We start from the raw sequence: 22,407 nt of genomic DNA on the forward strand, positions 1-22,407 counted from the left end.
TCAAGTAATTAGCATACAATGGTAACTGGTCTAAAACATGCCTGACTAAATACAGTAGAATTTGGTTTATTACACTAAAACAATAATTTTATATTTGCAAATGTGGAATATCCTTTTAATTTAGTTCTAGTACAGCTTAAACTCAATGTATAAATAACATCTACAGAATGCCATGGTTTAGAAGTCTCAATAGTAAGCATATAATACAGAAATAGATGTCTGAATTGATCCATCATACCCATGAGCAGGTGTTTCCTCAGTAATTGCTGTAATCTCACAAGTCAAAAGGTCTGTAAGGAGTTCAGGAAGTCCCAAGCGCACCAAAGGCGGAATCAGCGATGTTGCTGCCTCTTTCGGACTGTCCACCATAGCTAGCAATAATTCTGTGCTCTGACCGCAAAAGGGATTGAGGTTAGAATTTTGATATAACGAAAAATAAATCTCACACTATAGAGTTTCAATAATCAGACAAACTAAAAACTTAATTATGGAATGCTCTACATACGAATGAAAATTCAAAACATTGTTTCATTCCGATCCATCCTCAACTATCTGACTCTACTGAATAAACAACTGAGTTTACATGCATCACTAGACAAAAAAGTTTGAACCATGAGCTAATCCATCCATGAATTAGCACTGTTCTAAGAACACTTCGAGAATGATACACATGAGCAAATCATGCAACCAATTTTCCATGGGATAATTGGAAGACTCGTTCGAGAAAGTAACCCACAATGCATTGTTAAAAAGAAATTTAGTGGTTGAAGAATAGGAGCGGATAGGGCAAGAACCCTCCAGTCTTTTCAACTGATTGTTTTGGGCCATCGGAAAAGAATTGAAAATTTGTTCTAACAGGAAGATTCAATTTCAAGTCAGAGAGTGTGGAGTTCTACTCATTCAATAAAACAAACATTCTAACCAGTTTGGTAAAGAAAAAACTCCCGATAATCATTTAACATATAGAGGGCTAACAATTAATATCTTAAAATCATTGCTAAAATTGGAAAATACTGGTCTGCCTGACGTCTTTGACAAGAAAGGAGATGGGAAATGTTACTTTCAGGCAAGTTGTCCCAAGGCTGGCTGCTGGCTACTTGTATAGTACTAATAGTTAACAACTTAACAACCATAGAATTAATATTTTTGATTCACAGTTCTCCTTAAGAGTGCTCTCTAATCAGTTTGAATTCCATATATTAATTATAGAGACCAATTTGATTACAAAAGTAAAGGTGTGCTTATCTAAATACCTTAGTGCCCAAATTAATATAAAAACAATTTGAATCCCAAATATAAATTTCAGACTAATTTGATTGAAAATGTATAGATGCTGTTATCTCAATCCCATAGTACCCATATAATTATTATAATCAATTAATTGATTCCAGAATACCAAGTCACCTCTAGGTATACTGTAGGAGTATGAGACCCATTACTCAGTTGAATGTTGCTCCAGGGTTATGTCCTGAATTCGTCAAGAAAATGCTCAAAGAAATGGCAACTATGGGCATGACAGCCAAACTAACAAGTTTGTAAAAGGAAATCATATCCTTGGTTACATTATTTTGGCTTACAAAGGCATTGCTTGGATTAAAGCAAGAGGATAGGAAGTTCAATTATTCACAATTTATTTTGAAAAGGTATATAACAAGATTAAAGCATGTCATTTTACATACAATATCACAGTAAGGATTCTAGTCTAAGTTTATAGAAACAATTACAATGCTTTGTTTTGGATGTAAATAGAATGGCAACTAATTTTAGTTCTTGGAATCAATCATGACAAAGACTATACCCAGAAGTTCATTGAAAGAAAAATAATCATAGGCATGCACTTACAAGTTTGAATTTTGCCAAGTGCTTATCTTATATCCACAGTGAACTCGCTTCTCTATCCATTGGATTAATTATGCCTGTCACCCCCCATGGCACCTCTACCCAGCTTCAAATGTTATGGAAGAAAATTTCAGACACTGACTCTGTTGACATCTGTTACTCATTTAGAGACTCATTGTTATATCCCCCAGGTTATCACACTTCAAGGTCAACTTAAACTTAAAGAGACAAACCATCCAATTGCTAAGCAATATTGAATGTCAAATTACTGTGAAACGTAGTTGTTAGATGACGATACTAATGGTGAATTGTGGTTCAATTCAGCATTTATTGCTTATATAACAATAAGAAAGGGAAAGAAAAATCAAAAGTAGAATGGGAAAGCTAGGAAAATGAGATGCAAGAAAAGGAAAGAAGTGCACAGAGAGAGTGTAAGATATATAAATAGCAAAATGTTGTGGAAAACAGGTTAGAGAAGGTGGATTGCAGTAATCGCAACAAAATGAGTGTTGGTGTCATAGAGTGCAAGGTAGGATGAAGAAAATGGAATGTAGAAAAAAGGAAACAGTGAGATAAGATGCATCTGCAATTAAATTAAGACAATGTGGAAACATCAGATTGGTGATGGGAGGCATAAAGGAATGAAAACAGGATTGTAAAGTAGCGTGTAATAACAGAAAGAAAAAATACATGAGGCAGAGAAGAAGAATGACTGATGGAAGATAGGGAATGCCAAGTGCTAAGAAATAGGAAAGAATGTAAAGGTGGAAGAGAGTACACAAGGGTGTGAATGCATTACACACTGAAATAGCACTATTCTAGGAGATGCAATGGATAGAATATTACAAATTAAAATTACAAACAAAGGCGTGCATTGAGGACACATGCTCAGATTCTCAAAATTAACAATTTTTTTAACTCGTATATTTTTTCAGTCCCATGTTTAGAATCTATCGTGCATTGAGGACACATGCTCGGATTCTCAAAATTAACAATTTTTTGAACTCGTATATTTTTTCAGTCCAATGTTTAGAATCTATTTTAAATAAATAAATATTATAAGTAACAAAATATCTATTATTAGTCAACTTTGGCAGGCCGATTCAACAGTTGTTAGAAAGGTAACGCTAACCGCTATGAAATATGTTGCAAAATGTCAATTTACTTTACAAAATTGAAAAGTTACTTCTCAGTATTTTAGACATTTAATGTAACTCAAAACTAACTGCAAGGCAAAAAGGTTAACATAAACCAAAGGAGAAAATGGCTGTAACAAGAGCAGACATGTTTTGATGTCTGCCATTATATATTTTTGGAAGTTTTAAGTTATTCATCAATGTTCAACAAAAGCAAGCACTTCAAAGACATTCATCACTTCAAAAAACCATGCCAAATGCACATGCAGGGGAAAAATTATTTTGCAGATCTGGAGTTGATGCAATTCTCTACAATTTTCAATACCTTTTCCAATAGGTGAGAATTCATGGTATTAGCTGCAATCCACATAATACGTTGTAATATCTGCTCAGGTTCTAAAGCCTCGGCCCAGCTTAGAGCTTCTTCACTGTGAAGTCCTGCACTCAACAACCTGCTTCCAATGTTGAGCAAGAATTATAGGATTGAAGCATAACTATAAACATTAGAAGCATATATTAATGTATAACCTTCAATTCTGCAATATTAATATTCCATCCTTTAGAAGTCTGAAATTGGAAAATGTTATATCTACAAATTCCACAACTCTAAAAAACAAGCAATACAAAGGGACCACTCGTGCAGTTTAAACATCATTATTGTGGAAAAGACAACATCAAACTGATATGGTAATACACTATCACTAAGTCACAGGATTCAAGTTTCAGCTCAGCGATCATAAAAGTCAGATAAGTTTGGCCACGGTAAGAGTTAGAAAAAAATCAACATCAAATTAACCTTATATAGATTTTTTGTTTTTTTAATAAGTAATATATCCAGAAAATTGTCAAAATAGTTCAATATTGTTTTAAAATACAACAATATAATATTAAATTTTATAAAATTCAGATGAAATTCAGCAAGAGTAAAAGTTTTCTGAAATTCAAATTTCATGGATAAAATTTGACGAATGCTGTGACTTAGCCCTATTGCACAGCCACAAAACCCTCCAACAGATTTAAGTGTGTTACAAGAAGTCCAAAAGCATCAACACAGGGATTAGTAGGAAAGTTAATTATCTTTACCAGTGTAAGAAATTAAAATATTGAAATCCAAACATAGCACAAAAGCTCTTAATAACATCCTTAACAGGAAAATGATGACAATATCCAGTATCATAGTCAGAAAGCAATTAAGCTGGCAGTTGAACCTTTTAAAATTAAGGAAAATGAAATTATAGCAAACTTCCATAAATGACTAACATAGGTAAAGAAGACTGGTAAATGGGCAGGACTCGGGAACAATAGTGAAAAGGAAAACACTAAAAATGGGCAACTCCCTTATCACAAGAAAAAATGAGATAAAAATACAAGACGTCTCTAGGAAATTGAAAGAAACCAGAAAGGAAAGCTATCCCATATAAAGAAGCATGACATGAAAATGGTAAATGCTATTGCAATATATATCTCAAGTTGCATTACAATAGAGTGGGGTAAACATAAAGAGTATGGTATCCTGTACAAATAAGGCATAATTTCAAGGATCTAGAACACATAAGTACCCATAAACATGTATAAAAAGGGAATTCCCATAAATTGCTGAAATAATGTATTTCATCAATTTTTGAATCTAATTTAGTGTAAAGTTTCTGCAAATTCTAGGTTTCAGATCTGAGATAATACCTTTTCTTTATTGTTGCTGTTCTGATCTTCTTTTTCTTCAGAATGTAGGAGGTAATTTCTAGAATATTAAATGTCATTCTGAAACTTGTTTGTCTTTGCAATAATTCATACAGGGCAGATTTGCTAAGGAGCAGACAGTTTATTTATTGTATTCTTAATCCACAAATATAACCTATATTAATATGCACCTAAAGGGCATGTCCCTAGTGTAGACACCTAAATTTGATTACACCGCTTTAGTAATCCTATTTAGTTATCTCTAAAGGCATCATTAATTAAATTCTTATTTAATTAATCCTTTGCCATCCTTAGCTGATTAATTTAATTAATCATCTATAGTCCTAATTGATAAATTAAATATCCTATCATTTATCAATTAAATCCTATTCTTCTATCTAATTCCAAAAATCGCCATTTATTAAATAAATCTATTTGATAAATAAAATCCTCAAATCTAAAAACCCCTAACCTATCCCTAATCCTCCATTTAGCCTAATCCACCCCATCCACCCATACTAACCAAGCTTAGCCACTAACTCACCCAACCTCATTAATGCCATCCACTTGCACATCTCTAACATCTCTAATCTAATCCTAAACCCAAGCCTAATCCACCCCCTAATGTTGTCACATTCCTCAAACAAGTTTAAGACTTTCCTAATCCAAACCAAAGTGTCCCCTCAAAAATCCCAACCACCAAGTCATGAGTGCTCTTACAAACCATAAAAGACTCTTACAAGCCCACTCATGACTCTTACATCCATCTTCCACACTCTTCCCTCTTCCACACTCTCTCCCACTCATCATGCCTTTAACCAACCCTTTACCCTACCCTCTCACACTCATCCTCCTTGTGACAAGTGTCACCTTCCCATTGGTGCTAAACAAACACAATCCATGTGCTCTCCTTTGAGTGCATCTTAGCCCTCCTTAACCATCTCCCCATCCTTGCATCTAAGCCCTCCATCCCTCTACCCCTTAGCCTATAAATTGAATCCCATCCCAAGCCATTTAATCAACAATCTTTGAGCTAAAGTTACCATGCTATTTTGAGAACCAAAGCCATCAATCTTAACCTTATAATGCCAAATTGAGAGCTCACAAGGCTACCAATTTGCCATTACCCATCTCCACCATTGAAGCAATTGGGCAAGCAATTGAGCATACATCCACATCAAAGGACACATCTACAAAATCAAGAAAGCAATGAGGTGCTTCATCTTTTGAGGTTTGCATCTTTTTTTTTGTTTTCTTTGTCTAAGCATATATGTGAACTTAGTTTTGGTTTGTGAATGTTTCTCTTATTGCTAATGTTCTTTACACTAAAATCTTGTTCTACACCTAGAAGCGACATGTCCTTTCCTAGGTCGGCCTCAGACTAACTCTAGAAATCGGCGACTAAGGAGAGGACTTTAATTAGTTAACAAACAAACTAAGGTGATAATGGTTTAACTCTCGATAATGCTTCTAGGAAAGCCGATTACTAATAGAATAAGCGCCATTAAATATAGGCCTCTAAATCATGCAAGAACGGGTCTATTCAATCTGTAATCAGATCAATGTGATCTATCAAAGTTACGGAATTAATACTCCCTCTTAACTTGATAATCATACTGAGAGATAACATATCTAGCATCATCAATTAAGATGAATAAGCATAGATTGATACTCTATATCTATTTGAATCTTCTTGGCATGTGGTATCATCAAACACATGATACTAAGTCATATTACTATACCTGTGATATGACATATCACTCATACTAGTGATAATGATATTGCATGGAATGCAATATACAGGATAAAACTGGACAATCCTTCCTTTATCCAAGTTGTGAATCATAGGTACTAGTATTCCTATATCACAACATGATCCTGAGTTAAGATCTACCAGAACACAGGATAAACTTCGGAGAATAATAAAATTCTCTCTTTATCCAAATTGTGACTTATAGGCATAATAATGTCTACATCACAATGTGATCTTGAACTCATCTAGATCTGACTGTAGAACTCTACTGTTTAGCACATTCTCTAAGAGATCATCATCTCTCATAATGTCTTTCATACAAGTGTTCATTATCTCAGAGATCGTCACCTCTTAAATAATGAATACAAATGGTGGAGCCCATAACAGTCAATAGCCTGACAACCAAATTATTTTATTAATAGTTTAAAGTATGCAAAAAATTTATAATTCAACCATACCAAGTCTTTTTCTGAAGTGATCTATCTTTACTCGAGAGAGAGCTTTGGTAAGAATAGTTGTCTGATCTACAATATAAATGTATTCTAATATTACAGTATTCTTATCTACCATATCTCTTACATAATGGTAAGGAATTTCACTATGCTTGGACCTATCATGGAAAACTGGATTCACAGAAAGCTTCATGGAACTTTGATCATCACAATAAATAATCGTAGGATTCATGGCTTGACCAAATAATCTCACAACTTTCTAAGCCAAATTGCTTCCCGAAAGGCTATTGCTACTGCAATGTATTCGGCTTTTGTGGAACTTTGTGCTACCGAAGACTATTTTCTGCATATCCAAGATATCATTGCTGATCCTAAATTGAAACAACATCCTCAAGTATTTTTTCTATCCTTAACACTTCCACCCAATCTAAGTTCGTGAATCCATGTAAATCCAAGTCAACTTTCTCATATTTGATCCCAAGGTTAAGAGTGCCTTGTAAGTATCTCATAATGTGTTTGATTGCAACTAGGTGAATCTCCTTTGGCTCACACATAAACTGACTTAAGGCGTTAACAACATAGCAAATATCAAGTCTTGTATTTACCTAGTACATGAGGGACCCAATCATCTATCTGTAGATAGTAGAATCTATAGAAGGTGATTATGTTGTTGCTTCTTTAAGTTTATGTAGATTAGTCTCCATTGGAGAAGACAGACTTGCAATTCCACGTTCCAAATCTCTTCAAGATATCTAATGTATACTTCCCTTGATTAAGTATAATGTTGTCAAAATTGTGTCGTACTTCCAGTCCTTGGAGTAATAGAGTCCCAAATCTTTCATCTTGAATTCTTCAATTAGATCTTTCTTGCATTGATCTATGAGATGATCCTCCCCTATTATTAGTAAATCATAAAAATACGGTATCAAAAATACAATATCATCTTTATCCCTTTTATTATATAGATTTGGATCGGCTTCATTTTTGGAGAATCCTAAGCCGGTGAGATACTTATCAATTCTTTCATACCAAGCCCTTGGAGCCTATTTAAGCCCATAGGGAGCTTTCTTGAACCTACAAACAAAAACTTTATGATCATGAGTTTCAAATCCTTCAAGTTGCTCCAAATATACCTCTTCTATAATCTTTCCATTCAGGAATGTTGTTTCTGCATCCATCTGATGTACTCTCCATCCCTTCGATGCTGCAATAGCTAGGACTGTTTTTACAGAGGTGTATCTGGCAACAGGAGAAAAGATTTCTTCATAATCAATTCCCTCTTTCTGAGTGAATCCCCTGGCTACAAATCTAGCTTTATATTTTTCAATGCTACCGTCAGTAGCATGTTTTATTTTAAATATCCATTTGGAAGAAAAGAAACAACAGATTTTCTTTCAAGCCTTGTAACAATTTCCCAAACATCATTCTTCATAATGGATTGGTATTCTTCTGTCATAGTGGCTTTCCAAGCTGTATGTTTAATAGCATCTAAAACATTGATTTGTTCTAATTTAGACAAATCATTCATGTTTGTTGTATAACTAGAAAATATTTTTGGTCTTTTACTTTCTCTAACATTCCAGATGGTGTAGCGAAGTCTTGTGCTTCCTCTATTGTCTTAATGGCCCAAAGTGGTCTTTTCTTAGAATTTTGAGTTTCTTAAAGATTAAGATTTTGAATTTCATCCTCAATTTCTTCAATGTTCTCCCTCTAAGACTCAGATTCAGTATTTCTTTCAAAACTATGTAATGGAGAGGGTTCTTCAGAACTTAGGGCTCTTTTGAATGCTAAATCTTCTTCAAAAATTAAATCCCTACTGAGTTCAACATTTTTCTGACCATGTATGAAAATCCTATATGATTTAGATGTTTCACTATACCCTACAAAAATACCTTTCCTCTCATGGGTTCTAACTTAGTTCTCTTTTCTTTTGGAACATGTATATATATACAGGGGACCCAAAAATCCTAAGATGACTTATATTGAGTTTAACCTTAGTAAAGACTTCTTTAGGAGTTTTATCTCTAAGGTAGGAGTGAGGACTTTTGTTTTGAATACAGCCAGTTGTACAAGAGGCTTTTGACCAAAGATAATACTCTAGATTTTGATCAAATATCATAGCTCTTGTAGCTTCTATAATTGTTCTATTCTTCCTTTTTGTTACCCTGTTTTGTTGTGGGTTATAAGGAACGGTATACTCCCTCTTAATTCTTGTTTCTTTACAAAACCTTTTAAACAATTCTGAGGTGTATTCCCCTCCATTACCAGTCCTAAGACTTTTAATTTTATGTCCTGATAAGTTTTTAGTTAAGGTTTTAAATTCTTTAAATCTCTTCAGGATTTCTTTTGGTTCTTTGCATTTTAAGAAGTAAATCCAAGTTTTCCTAGAGAAGTCATCTATAAAAAGTATATAGTACCAGAATCCTCTAAGAGAAGGAACAGACATAGGTCCACATAAATCTGAGTGGATTAATTCCAAAACATTGTTAGTTTTTCTAGTGCTATCATGAAATGGACTTTTGGTGTTCTTACCCAAAGCGTGTCGTTTGCATGTGCTTGAGTGATCTTTATTCAGTTTAGGTAAACCAGTAACCATCTCCTCCATAGTTGATAAGGTTTTGAAATTTAGATGTCCTAACCTTTTGTGTCATATTTCGTTTATATCAGCAGCTTCAAGAATTAAGGCTTGAATAGGTCGACTAGGTTCCTCATTTAATTCATAAAAATACCCTTTCCTTTGACCAATCAATTTTGCTTTCTTAAATGAGGAGTTCTTAGGCCAGGTTATGACTTTATCGTCCATAAATGCAACATTATGTAACTGAGATTTGATTCCTTCTTATTCCTGGTACATAGAGTACTCCTTTGAGAAGAAGAGATCTACCCAACTTTAGTTTCAAGGTGCAATTTCCAATTCCTTTGACAGAATGTGTTGAATTATCACCGATGGTGACTTCGCCTTTAACCTTTTATGATATAGAGTTTAGTGCTTCTTTGTATCCTGTAATATGTCGAGATGGTCCACTATTAATCACCCATGCTTTAATTGAGACTTCATTTGATAGGTGCTGAATACAATACACGATTCTTAGGATCATAGTTATCTTCTTCCCTAGTAATGTTTGTACAGTTCACTTGCTGTTTAAAATTATCAGGGCAATTGGATCCATAGTGTCCAAACTTTTTGCATCTAAAACATTTTATTTTGGATAGATCTTTCTTAGGTTTGTCATTCTTTTGATTATCCCTTTTCTTCTTGAAATGCTTCTTCTTGCCTTTATAGGAATTTGTATTAAGAACATGAAGATCTCCATCTTCTGTTTTCAGTTTTCCTCCTTTCTTAAGTTTTTTGAATTCTTCCTGAAGACAATGTCCCTTAAGTCTATTGAAATTAGGGAGATTATCTCTGGCACTTACTCCTTGGACGAATGTTTCCCATGAATCTGGTAATCCATCTCTAGCCATCAGTGTTAGTTCCATGTCATTAATGATGGTTCCTATACTTGCAAGTTCATCTCTTAGGCTGGCAACCCTTAGAAAGTAAGAATTCATTAATTCTCCCTTCTTTGTTTGTATGTGATTTAGTTGTTTTTTTAGTGTGAGAACTCTAGTTGCATTGTTAACCTCATATGCATTTAGTAATGCATTCATTATATCAAATGTTGTTTGATGTTTCATTAGCATGGGTACTATATCATTTTTCACTCCATCCAATATGATCTGAATGGCTTTCCTATTTCCTTTACTCCAAATAGTTTTATGAGATTCAATAGTAGGTTGTCTGGATGCTAAATCAACAAATTGTTTTAAATCATTTTCTTCAAGAATCATGATGATTCTGAATTTCCAAGCATCAAAGTGTTCTTTCAGATCAAACCTATCCTCGGGTCTGATTGTGTATGCCATTGAAGATAGGAGAATGATGCTAGATATATATCGTCTGATTATTTAATTTGCAAAGCCTAGGATTGACTACCAAAGGTCTGATACCATGTAAAGTTTCTGCAAATTCTAGGTTTCAGATCTGAGATAATACCTTTTCTTTATTGTTGTTGCTTTGATCTTCTTCTTCAGAATGTAGGAAGTAATTTCTAGAATATTCAATGCTATTCTAAAACTTGTTTGTCTTTGCAATAATTTGTATAGGGCAGATTTGCTAATGGTCAATCTCTTAACTACACCAAGCACATGCCAAGATTTTAAAAGTTTATCAAGATTCAAGGACTTGGTAAGAATGTCTACAGTTTGGTCCTCACCTGGAATGTACTACACCATCACTAATCCATCTTCAACAAGTTGGTGGGTGAAATAGCAATGCATCTCCACATGTTTGTACATTTGTGAAAGATTGCATTCTTGGCCAGCTTTAGCGCTCCTTTATTTTCACAAAACAAATTTGAGACATGCATGTCTAAAAGCATCCCTATAGCGATACTACCTCACACACAATGTAACAAAGGGACTCAACCCCCTCCCCCCAAACCCCCACACACACACCTAGTACAGGGACGTCCCCATGTTTTCAATCAAAAGTTGCAGGTGTAGAACTTGTTATAGAAAGTAGGTTTACTAGTTATTGTAAACGTCACTGCTACAACACACACTACATATGCATATTTATGAATGTATGTACATGATTTTGTACTTGTTTTTATATCATCCTACTCATTCTAATCATCTTTATGATATTTTTGAGTGTTGCAATTTTTCTATGTTCAAGTATTTGGTATTACAATTTATTAGTTCCTTTAGTATTATACATCATTTTATAACTAGCATTTCAAGTACTATATGTATAGTATATTACAGCACCCCCTTGCACCGTCGACATCCTCCCCCCACCGTTCCCAAATTGAAGACCTTTTTTCCTATCTAGAAACCTGTCATGACATCCCCAAGTGCCCATGTTACATTGCTTCCATTGTTCCTTGATACACTACTTTTGTGAAGGAAAGAACTAGTGTTTACTACTTTTTTTACTAGTTCATGTGATTGCACTTGCACCAAGACAGAAAACAACAAAAGTGGACTTCATGTCATCAAAAAGACCTGCCCAATCTAAATTATCTATGCTTTTTTTCTATAGAGAATATCAAAGTCGAGTGTCCCCTTCACATTTCCCAACACCATGCAATCCAATGGTCTATATTGGTGTCGTTGTGAATCTGAAAATGTAACTCACAACATAGCTTAAGTCAGCTCTAGTGGTTGTAAGGCAGATAAGGTTGCCCACTAGTTGTGTGAATGTGGACTCGCTGATCAACTTTCATTCTATTTTGGCTGAAATCTTCAGCCCTTCTCAATAGGTGTGGACAGGATTTTGCAATTGATTGTTCTGAACTTGTCTAGCAAACTCCTAGCATATTTAGATTGAGAAATTAAAATATCGTTATTAGTCTGCCAAGCTTTTGTTTATCATACAGGGTAAACAAACACTTATCGCATTAATAGATTAGAATGTAACATAGAACAGATACTTTATTCATATAAGCACATATGCAATTCCATTTACAATGATCATCCATAAAACATTCGGACAATGTACATATACTTCCCAAAGGGGTGACCCAACCGTCACGCAACCTTTCAGATACTAACTCTACTCGTCGGCTATAATATAGTTTTTATCGACGTCATCCCCCCCAAAAAGTAAAGTCATCTTCGAACGAAAAAACAGAGACAACTTATACATCAAAAATCAAAATATGACTCAAACTACTCATTACATCAAGACTCATAACAACCTAAGTAGAGGGTTGCGTCCCTGATCCAGCTGGTGTGGTAGATGTCCTCTGCACCCTGAGTTCGTTCAACTGTGCCCGCAACTTATGTACATGTTCCGTCTGAGCATCCAAATTCAGTTTAGCCTACATTTGGAGCTCTAGTGCTCTCTTCATCATGTCAGCTATCCTTTGGAGCTCCACTTCCTTTCTATCTGATTCTTTCTTCGCATCCCCCAACTGAGATACAACCACTGCCTTCTCAGCAATGAGTGTTGCACGCTCCTTTTCCCGAGCCACCTGCTAGGTGTCCAAACTCACTTGTACTGAGGCTAGTCTAATAGTTGTCTCCTCCCGAGCCCTTACTGCTACTACCTGATCTGCCTCACTCCTACGCAAGGCATAGTACGCCTCCTGATACACCTGTACTATCCCTTGCGTGAGTTGCTCGACTCTGTTCTCCACCACAGGCTCCTGAGTATTCCACTCCTCTTGCATCTCTAGGGTCTCTATGGTGGGCCATCCTCTCGCCTCGAAACATACGAAGAAGGCCACTGGACAACCAACCCTCATACATGCCAAGACCTGCTCCAACTCCCATACTACCGACTCCAAGGCACATCTCTATTGTAAGACTACTACTCGTCTACCTTGAGTCAGTACATCTACTAAGTATGTCTCCATATCCTCCTCTATATCTGGCGAAGGGTCAGATGGTGTGGTGGGCTCTGTGGTCATTGCTATCTCTACCGCTTCCAACATCCTCTCAGCCGTGCTCCCTGTCAGAGGTGGGGGTTGCGGTATCTCTACTATGATGGTAGGATCTGTCACTTCAAGTACCTCTCTCATGGTTGAGATAGTGACATGTGTCAGCACTACCAGCCTGATGTTGAACCTCCTAGCCAAATACCCACTCAACTCTTGCTCACTTAAGTCCTCGGCTGCAGCATCCTCATCAGTCAATAATGCATCGTCTATCATCACCACTGCATCAGATCCCACTACATCTAGTCTGACCTATGGTGTCCCCAAACTTTGAGGAACCTCCTGCACAAGTACCTCCATCACTCCCTCCTATGCCTCTACCTCATCATCGAGTATAACTGTGGTTGTATGTGTATTAGCCCCTATCTCTAGTAGAACTACAATTGTAGCTAACAAAGTCTCTCGGTCAACTGAAGGCTCAGCAACCCCTAGAGGTGCTAATGTTAGTCAACTGATGGCTAGGGTGTTGGTCGCATTGTTGGCCTGGCTACTACAGTGACTAGGGTCATAACCATAGGCTTCCTAAACTGTCCAAATCCCAGAATGTGAACCCCTGCTCAAACTAAGAGAGAGTGAGAAGTAGCTACGAGGGAACTCGGAAACAATGGTGGTGGTGTTGTGATAACCTCGACGTCCTCATCATCCTCCTCGTCCTCCACCTCCTCCAAGTCATCAGTGTCTTTGGAGGATGTATCCTGCCTCCCACTATCAATATTGCCATGCTCTGAGCTCTCTACCTCCTGTCGCACCCTCTTCAATCCGATGGCCTCCTGCCCTCCTAGAGTATCAAGGTGCTTCCACTGCATGATCTCCAATCTATCATTAGGTATCATCCGTGTTGTGGCATCGAGAAATAGACCGATGGTATGGTATGGCATATAGAATGTTTTGTGCTGCAGTGTCATGAACTCATTCATGAGCTCAGCCAATAAAGATGCCCTGTCATATACTTTGCCATTCATGATGTCGTTCATCATGGTCACCTGTAGAAATGAGATATTCGATGCCCTACTCAATTCAGTGAGTCAACTTTTTACTAGGTCCATCAAACAACACCAATGCCCTTCATGTACATCAGATTTCTTCAATCCTCTTGCCTTCAAAGTATCCATTAAAGCTTTGCTTTCTGCCTGAGGTCGTTTACCACATACTAGTTCTATGAGCTATGCCTTCACTTCCCAACTTAGTTTCTTTGGCTTGTTAATTTTTCTCCCTCCCTATGCATGACCTAGTATGCCGAACACCCTGGTAAAGTCTGTTGCTCTAAAAGATATCATGAGTTTATCCCAGATACGGAAATGCATTTGTTCACGAAAATCGGTCGTAGGCTTCTAGCATGGTGTGGAGAAAATCCTCAAAGTCACGAATGTAGAACACTGGCATCTGGAGCACCCATTCCACCTGCACTCTCAGTATGCTTTCCTTCACAAAATGGTCATACAGAGTCTCCTATCACCACTTCCTACACTCCAACCCATTCAAGTCCTCGAACGTCACATTCTGGGGTGTGAGGTCTGTAGTTGCAGTCGGTTGTACTTGTGCCCTTGCCTTTTTTTTGCCTATACTTCCTACAATACACACTCCCAATGGTAAAACCTGTATGTTCTTGTTCATTGTGCTACTAGATGAATCTTCTTCTAAGCCCTCTTCCCTGCACTTCATGATTGTCCTTTTGTTTTGCCAAAAACGGTATTTTAAACAATTTCACAACTAACATACCTAAGTCTGTCAATCTTCTGTGTAAGTACAGTCGTACAGTAAGGTTACAGAATGGCACTATGGTACTTTGCCTTAGCGTATGCTTCTCCGAGTTAGTACGGTGGTGATCCATATTCCTTCTATGCTTGTACGGTGCTTTCCATCCTTTTCTTTCTCTCCTCTGCTCTCTATGATGCCTTTTACTTGTGCTATGTATGGGCGGTACAGCCTAGTGTTCCTTATAACACCCTTCCATGGTGGTCGTACAGTATTTGCAACTGTCCTTTTCTTTCTCTCCTTTGTTCTCTACAATGCCTTTTACTTGTGCTATGTATGGGCGGTATAGCCTAGTGTTCCTTATAACACCCTTCCATGGTGGTCATACAGTATTTGCAACAGTGATGTTTTCCAACTTCTTTTTATGGCTATACAGTGCTTTGAAAAGCCTGTACAATATATCTTCTCATATGTCTTTTGTCGTACGATATGTCTTATGTTCATGCAATATGTCTTCTATAGTATAGTGTGTCTTCTATTCATGTACGATTTATATTATGTCTCTACTATCGTAGGGTGTCTAGACTTTATTGCTATTGTCCCTCTGGGCCATACAGTACGGTAAGTATACTTCACTCATTGCTCCTTTCGCTGGTCGTACGGTAGACAAATATTGACAGATATTGTTTCCTTCTATAGGCCGTACAATATCGCCAATTGGTCGTACGGTAGGTAGATTAGCCGTACGGTCCTACATTACTATTGTCTTCCGCCCTTCCTCTCTTCTACCATATGGTGTATGGTCTTTTGTTTGGTGTCTCTGCTATGTAATCTTATCATTTCTCTATTACAGTAATCTTTTACATATACTCCTCCATCTTTGTTCTCATTTTGCACATATTGATTATGATTACCTATATTTATTTATTATTCTTATATATATATATATATATTTGACTAATTATTAGATTTTTATATTGCCTTTAAGATATTCATTCGGGGGAGTCTCCTTTTCTCCCGAAACCTTTTTCTTTTCATGGAAGAATTTTAAATTTTGACCCATTTACTACACACATCTGTCACCTCCTTTTCGTCCAGCGTCCATAGCTTTATTGCTTCGTTATCGCCCACTTCATGAATTTTATATTGCCCAACCCATTTCACCTTGAATTTGCCCGGTTTGATCTCGTTGCTCCCATTATACTTTAAAACTAATTGACCTGGCTGGAACTTGTTTAGTTTCAAGTGCTTGTCATGTCTTACCTTGCATCTGCATTGTGAAACTTCGGTAGCCCATTGTGCTTGTAATCGTCATTCGTCAAGTTTATTCAGGTTGTGCAATCTTTTTCTAGACTTTCCATATCTCCCAACTTGTTTTCATTATTCAGAAACTTGGTACCATGAAATTTGTTGGTACTACAACTTCCTGGCCATACATCAGCTGGAACGGAGTGTGTCTTGTGGTGACTTTGTAAGAGGTGCAGTATGCCCATAATGTCAATGGCAACTTTTCCTCCCAATCCTCACCTTCTATTGTGCAAGACTTGTAGATTACTGCAACCAAGATTTTGTTTGTAGCTTCCACTTGTCCGTTTGCCCTAGGATGGCACAGACTCGATAGAGAATGCTATATTTTGAATTATGTGGTCAATATTCAAATGACATGATTGACAAAATGTCCCCTATGGTTGCTTGTCAACAGTATCAAGATCTCATACTTTGTGATGATCTGCTCGTAAATGAATCTCGTTGTGCTCAATTCAGAGTTGTCTAGTAAGGCCCGCGCCTCTACCCACTTGGTAAGGTACTCCATTGCGACAACAATGTACCTACATCTCTGGGTTTTCCTCACCTTGAGGGGTCCGACAAAGTACAACCCCCAACGTTCAAATAATTCTTGCACGTGTGAAGGGTTCAAAGGCATGAAATCCCTCTTGAGTGGTCTCTCAACACTCTGACATGTATCGCATGCAACGACCCACTCCCTAGCATCGGTGTGCACGGTTGGCCACCATAACCCTGCTAGAAGTATCTTGCGTGCAGTTGTATCTGGCCCCATATGTCCCGCTGCGGGTCCTTCATTTACTTCCTTCAATAGCTTTGGTATTTCCTCCTCTAGAACGCATCGTTGTAAAATCTGGTCGGGTCCCATCTTATACAGCAGCCCGTTAATCAATGGGAACATTCGACATCTCAACACCCATTACCTCTCTCTTGGCGGCATATCTCTAAGAAATGGCCCCGTCGAAAGATATTCCCAGATACGCGCATACCAGGATGGTAGTACGACAATCTAGAATAGTTGTACGTTGGGAAAGTCATCGTTGACTCCCTCCGAAGGTTCTCCCGATTTGATCCTCAATAAATGATCGGCGCTTACATGGCTTTTCCCAAGCCATACCACAATTTTAAATGTAAACTCTTGCAATGGTAGTAGCCATCTTCTTATCCGTCCTTGGATGATCGATTTGTTCACGAGATATAGCAAGGCTTGATGATCTACGTAGAATATGAATGGAGTCGCCAATAGGTAATGTCTAAACTTTCGCATGGCATACACCATTCTGAGAGCCTCCCATTCTTTTGTACTATAATTCTTTTTTGCCTTAGACAATAGTCTACTCGCGAAGTATATTGGATGGTCCAATCCATGATCACCTGTCTATGCCAGTGTTGCTCCAATTGCATAGTTTGATGCGTCGACATGTACATGGAACTCCTTGTCCTAGTTTGGATAAGCCAGAATAGGCGTTGTGGCTCAACGTGTTCTCAATCCCTCAAAGGCTTCATTCTGCTCTGTATCCCATTTGTAGGGTTCTCCCTTGCAGGTTAGTTTGTCAAGCGGGTAAGATATTTTCGCAAAGCTCTTAATGAACCTTTGGCCATATCATGTGTCCCAGGAATGATTTTACCTCACTTACATCTGTTGAAGGTGGCATTTCCAATATTGCTCGAACTTTGTCAAGATCCATCTTTAATCCTGCTTTGCATAGGATGTGCCCCAATAGTTTCCCTTGCGGTAGCATAAAACTACACTTCTTTGGATTTAGTGCTAGTCTTGCTCGTCTACATCTTTCCATGCATTCTCTGAGTGCGGTCAGATGCTTCTCCTTTGCACTGAAAATTGACCAATTGTCCAAAAATGCCTTGAAGTTTTTCGACTGACCTCTTATCGAAGATGTGCAGGATAATTCTCTGAAATATTGTTGGGGCATTGTATAGACGGAACGACATTCTATTGTAGGCATATACCCCATCTTCTACTATAAAGGTTGTTTTGAGCTATCTTCTTTTGTGATAGATATCTGGTTGTATCCGGAGAATCCATCCATGAATGAATAAATTTCATGCCCCGCCACTTCTTCCAAAATACTATTAGTAAACGGTATCGAGAACGAATCCTTAATCATTACTGCATTCAAACATCGAAAGTCTACATTCAAACATCAAAAGTCTACAAATATTTGATTAATCTCATCTGTAACCCGTGCGGCATAATTTTTGTTCATCCAGTACAGTCACTTCTATACGAGTACTACTCCTATCAATGAGATGCAGTGGACGCATAATTCCTACAGTACCCCTTTAGGTCCTTATACGTCCACACAAAAAAATCCTTATATTCCATTAATATTTTAAACGTTGCTACCTACAGGACTAGATTCCAACCATCCCCCACAAATATATTTTTCAGGTTAGCCTCATCCCCTATGTTCATTGTCTTTACTGTGGGTTCTTCGTATTTTATAGGCTTATCCTCACAAAATGTATGCACAAGTGTTTCATCTATCTAAGTCTCTCCTTCCTTCACTTCTCTATATTCCTTTGGAAATTCATTTTCCTCTCTTTTATTCCCATCCTCGACCCCTAACATGTGGCAGATCGAAAAGAGCTCATAGTCCTCTATTTGCCAATGGAGTAGGCCGTTTATCGAATCCAAGTCATCATTGTTGGACCCTCCTTCCAGTCTCAGGATTCCTTCTTCATTGGGTTCCATTCGTTTGGTCTCTTCATAGTCTCCTTCGCCTTCGGAATCTGACGATGTTGCCCCCTCTCCTACCACCTGTGTATGTAGGTCAATTACAAATCTCCAACCTTCGTCTTCCATGGACAGTGTTCCTTTTCTAGTCGTGTTTTACTTTCACCTGTACTAGCCGACCCCATCCGAGGATGGTGTCGTACCCCTTTCTTTTGAGCGGTATGACCACGAAGTCCAGTAAGAATGGTTGTGTCCCGATCGCTACAGGTTGTGTCATCAAGGTCCCTAGGGGCTTGATCCCGTGTTGATCATCAGTGAGCAGTTGGAATGTAGGTGGCTATAATGTAGGTTGCCCTAACTTCTTCCATGTTTCTTTTGGCAGCACATTCACTCCTGAGCTTCAATCTATGATGGTGTACATGAGGATGGTTTCGAGAATACCCATATCCTCTACAGCGATATGTCTTCCTGTGGTGAGCAGAAGTGGCATTGGGTCTGTCGCAATCGTTCCCCTTCCACCTTGTGTGTCTTTTCCTGGCTCTTCCATCGCCTTCGAAGATGGTGTCATGTTCAGTATTGCAATCTGTAACTGAGGCATTGTAAGAAGGTCCTTCAGCTTCATGGGAACCTCAGCTTGCATTACCTGTCGTATGATACTTTGTTCTGCCTAGTTCCTCCTTGAGGTGTTGGTTGTGTCCTTTGTTTGCTATTTTTCAGCCTCCATTTCATTTTCTAATTCTGCCTGCACTTGTTGCAACATTTTCTTTTCCTCTTCCGGATCTAGATACATTTTCGCTTGTGCGCGAGTGATGGCTAATGTCTCCTCATCACATGTTTCTATACTTAACAGGTTCACCTCAGGGTTAGGACATTTTGAATCCTCATGGTCTCCAAGGCCACACCATCTGCACAACAACTATGGTGTTCCCTTCATAGTACAGTCTCTGGCGAAGTGGCCCCAGAGGTTACACACACAGCATTTGTATCATTGGTCGTCCACTCGGATCGTATTGTATCCGGCTTTGGTCCCCATTATTGTTGTTGTCACCTCATCCACGTTGATTGTTGCTTCAATACCCTCCTGAGGTTGCCATGTCATTGTTCGTATTCGTTCCCACTCCCGAGGTGGACACTTCTTGCGTTAGTATTACCTGTTGGTGTCCCTTTGTTTTTATGTTGAACAAGCATTCCCTAGTGGAATGTCCCACAATTTTGTAGATATCGCAAAATTGGTTCTTAGGACAGGAGCCCTTTGTGTGGCCCTACTCCTTACAATCCGTACACCACAATTCCCCTTCTCTCGCTTGGCCAGGATTCTTTTTCATGTTTTTGAACTCTTTCATCATACGTAGCATGTCCTTACATAGTGCCTGAACCTTTTTACTTGATTCCTCGTTGCTGCTGCTTTCGGAGGATATTGCGTGGTTATATGAATCGATGTATGATGCTGGAGGTATAATTTTCATCTTTTTCCTCAATGCTGGTTGTAGCCCTTTGACAAACCACCTTTTCTTCAACCCGTCAGCTAGTTGGTTTTCCATTTTTCCTACCAAGTCCTTTAGCCTCGTCATGTATACGCGGACTGTTTCATTCTTGCCTTGTTTGGTACTGTAGATTTCCACTACTATCTCGTTATCATCCCTGAGTAGTTGGAACTTTGCTATGAATTCTTTTTTGACGTCCGGCCATGTAGTTAACTTCTTCAGGTTAGTGTCTAAATACTAATCAATATGGATATCCCATTACAACAAAGGGCAAATATCGAATTAAGATCAAGGGCTGCGACTTCTCAAAAACCCTAATCAAAGTTGCCAAATTTACAACCAATTACATGAAGGCGTCAATTCACGAGCCAATAAGAAAATTACAATAATTTTTCCAACCAATGAGAAAATAGGAAATTGTCATGTTGCGATTGCTTGTGCTTGAATCTGGAATTTTTGATCGGAAAAGACAAACAAGAGCCATCTCATTATCCTTAGCTTTGTAGATTTATTTAAGAACACGTGCATTGAATCCTAGATTGAGAAAATGTTTGTTAAAACTGCAAATATTTCTTCCTCGATTGTTAGAAAGTAACCCTCCACATTTGAGATCCTCTCTATCATTTGGAAATTTCCTCAAGGCCTAACTTGAGTTTGCATCTTGAAATTGTAGACTTGATTTGAATTCGGTTGCATTCGTGAACTTGATAATGTTGTCTTCATGTGGTTGAATCTTTCCTTGATCTTGAAGTTGTTTTGATCTCATTAAAATTTTCTTAGGCAATCATGATGTAGAATCCTCTCCTCACATGAAAGCCACAAGCTTGAAGTCTTCCCGCAGCATCCCTCTTGTAACCTCACTTCGAATCTTCTTTGCAAAGATGACGGAAAGGGGCATAAGTTTGAAAAAGTTGATGGACAAATGAAAGAAGACTTGAAATTTCATGAAGTAAAGTTTCTTTCAGATTTTATTGCCATTATGAAACCTTTCTAATCTGAAATCAATTCCCTCTTCCATGCACTCCCAAATTTTGATCCAAGTGCAATTCTCAAATGAATTTGATGAAATTCTGGAATTTGAAATCATTTTGGATCGCTATGACATGCCCAGATTTATCATTATCATGCCTCTTTTATATCAAGGAGAATTGACTGTAAAAGCGCATTACCTGCCCTATGAACATCATGCTCTTACTCATATGTCAATCTGCCCCTTAGATGTCAATTCACCACCCTCATAGAGTAATTCGCTGCCTTCTATGCAACTGATTCGCTGCTAATGTACAGCATAAATTTCACAGGTATAGGCAAAGGTAAATTTGTTTTTGATTTGGTTTTAGAATGAAATGCCTTGAGTTTTCAATTATAGGCAATTTGTAGGTTGAGGAGGTGTGTTTCTCAAGAAGGCCGACATTGGCCTTTTAGCCAATAGAAATTTAATTCATTTCACCCTTATAAGACCTACCTGCATATGGGGTTTGCTTTTTGGTTTAATTTTGACCCTCCCGTCAAAGTCGACTTGGCTTAAGCTAGTTGCATTTTGCTTGCTTGATGGTTGGACAGAAATCTAAAAAAGATAGGCGAAAATTTCCGAGGGTTTGAATTCTGACCCTTCTTGGGAATCCAACCTTTTTGGTGTTCTTTTAATCAAAAAAATGCTGAATTTGCACTCAAACTAACTTTCTCAACCAAAATTGCCCTTCCAGTTCACTCACAAACATCAACATTGACCTTTCCTTGACTTGCATTTAAATCCAATGGGGGCAGAGCTTAAGGTGGGTTGTGAAATTTTCCCCACAAGGTATCAGATTCCTTGAGATTTTGGTAAATTTCCCAAAACTTAGTCATTTCCTATCCACACTTTGTCCATTACACAAATTCACATTCAGATTTCGCACATTTTGGCT

At 37.8% G+C, this 22,407-nt stretch overlaps 1 protein-coding gene across 2 annotated transcripts in view; it reads right to left on the reverse strand.

The window, feature by feature from the left end:
• LOC149574994 (ARM repeat superfamily protein) overlaps positions 1 to 22,407 on the reverse strand; it is a 180,554-nt gene that overhangs the window by 56,739 nt on the left and 101,408 nt on the right. For both annotated transcript variants that reach the window (XR_016360118.1, XM_089814847.1), the window contains exons 5-6: positions 3,301 to 3,427; positions 239 to 390 (exon numbers count right to left, since the gene is read on the reverse strand). Coding sequence is in view for 1 of the 2 variants with exons in the window: in XM_089814847.1 (XP_089670973.1) it covers positions 239 to 390; positions 3,301 to 3,427 (279 nt within the window). In the remaining variant the exon portion in view is untranslated. The remainder of the gene's footprint in view (positions 1 to 238; positions 391 to 3,300; positions 3,428 to 22,407) is intronic.

The sequence above is a fragment of the Cupressus sempervirens genome, chromosome 2 (assembly GCF_028749045.1).
Source record: "Cupressus sempervirens isolate cs-2001-9-10 chromosome 2, ASM2874904v1, whole genome shotgun sequence".
NCBI lineage: Eukaryota > Viridiplantae > Streptophyta > Pinopsida > Cupressales > Cupressaceae > Cupressus > Cupressus sempervirens.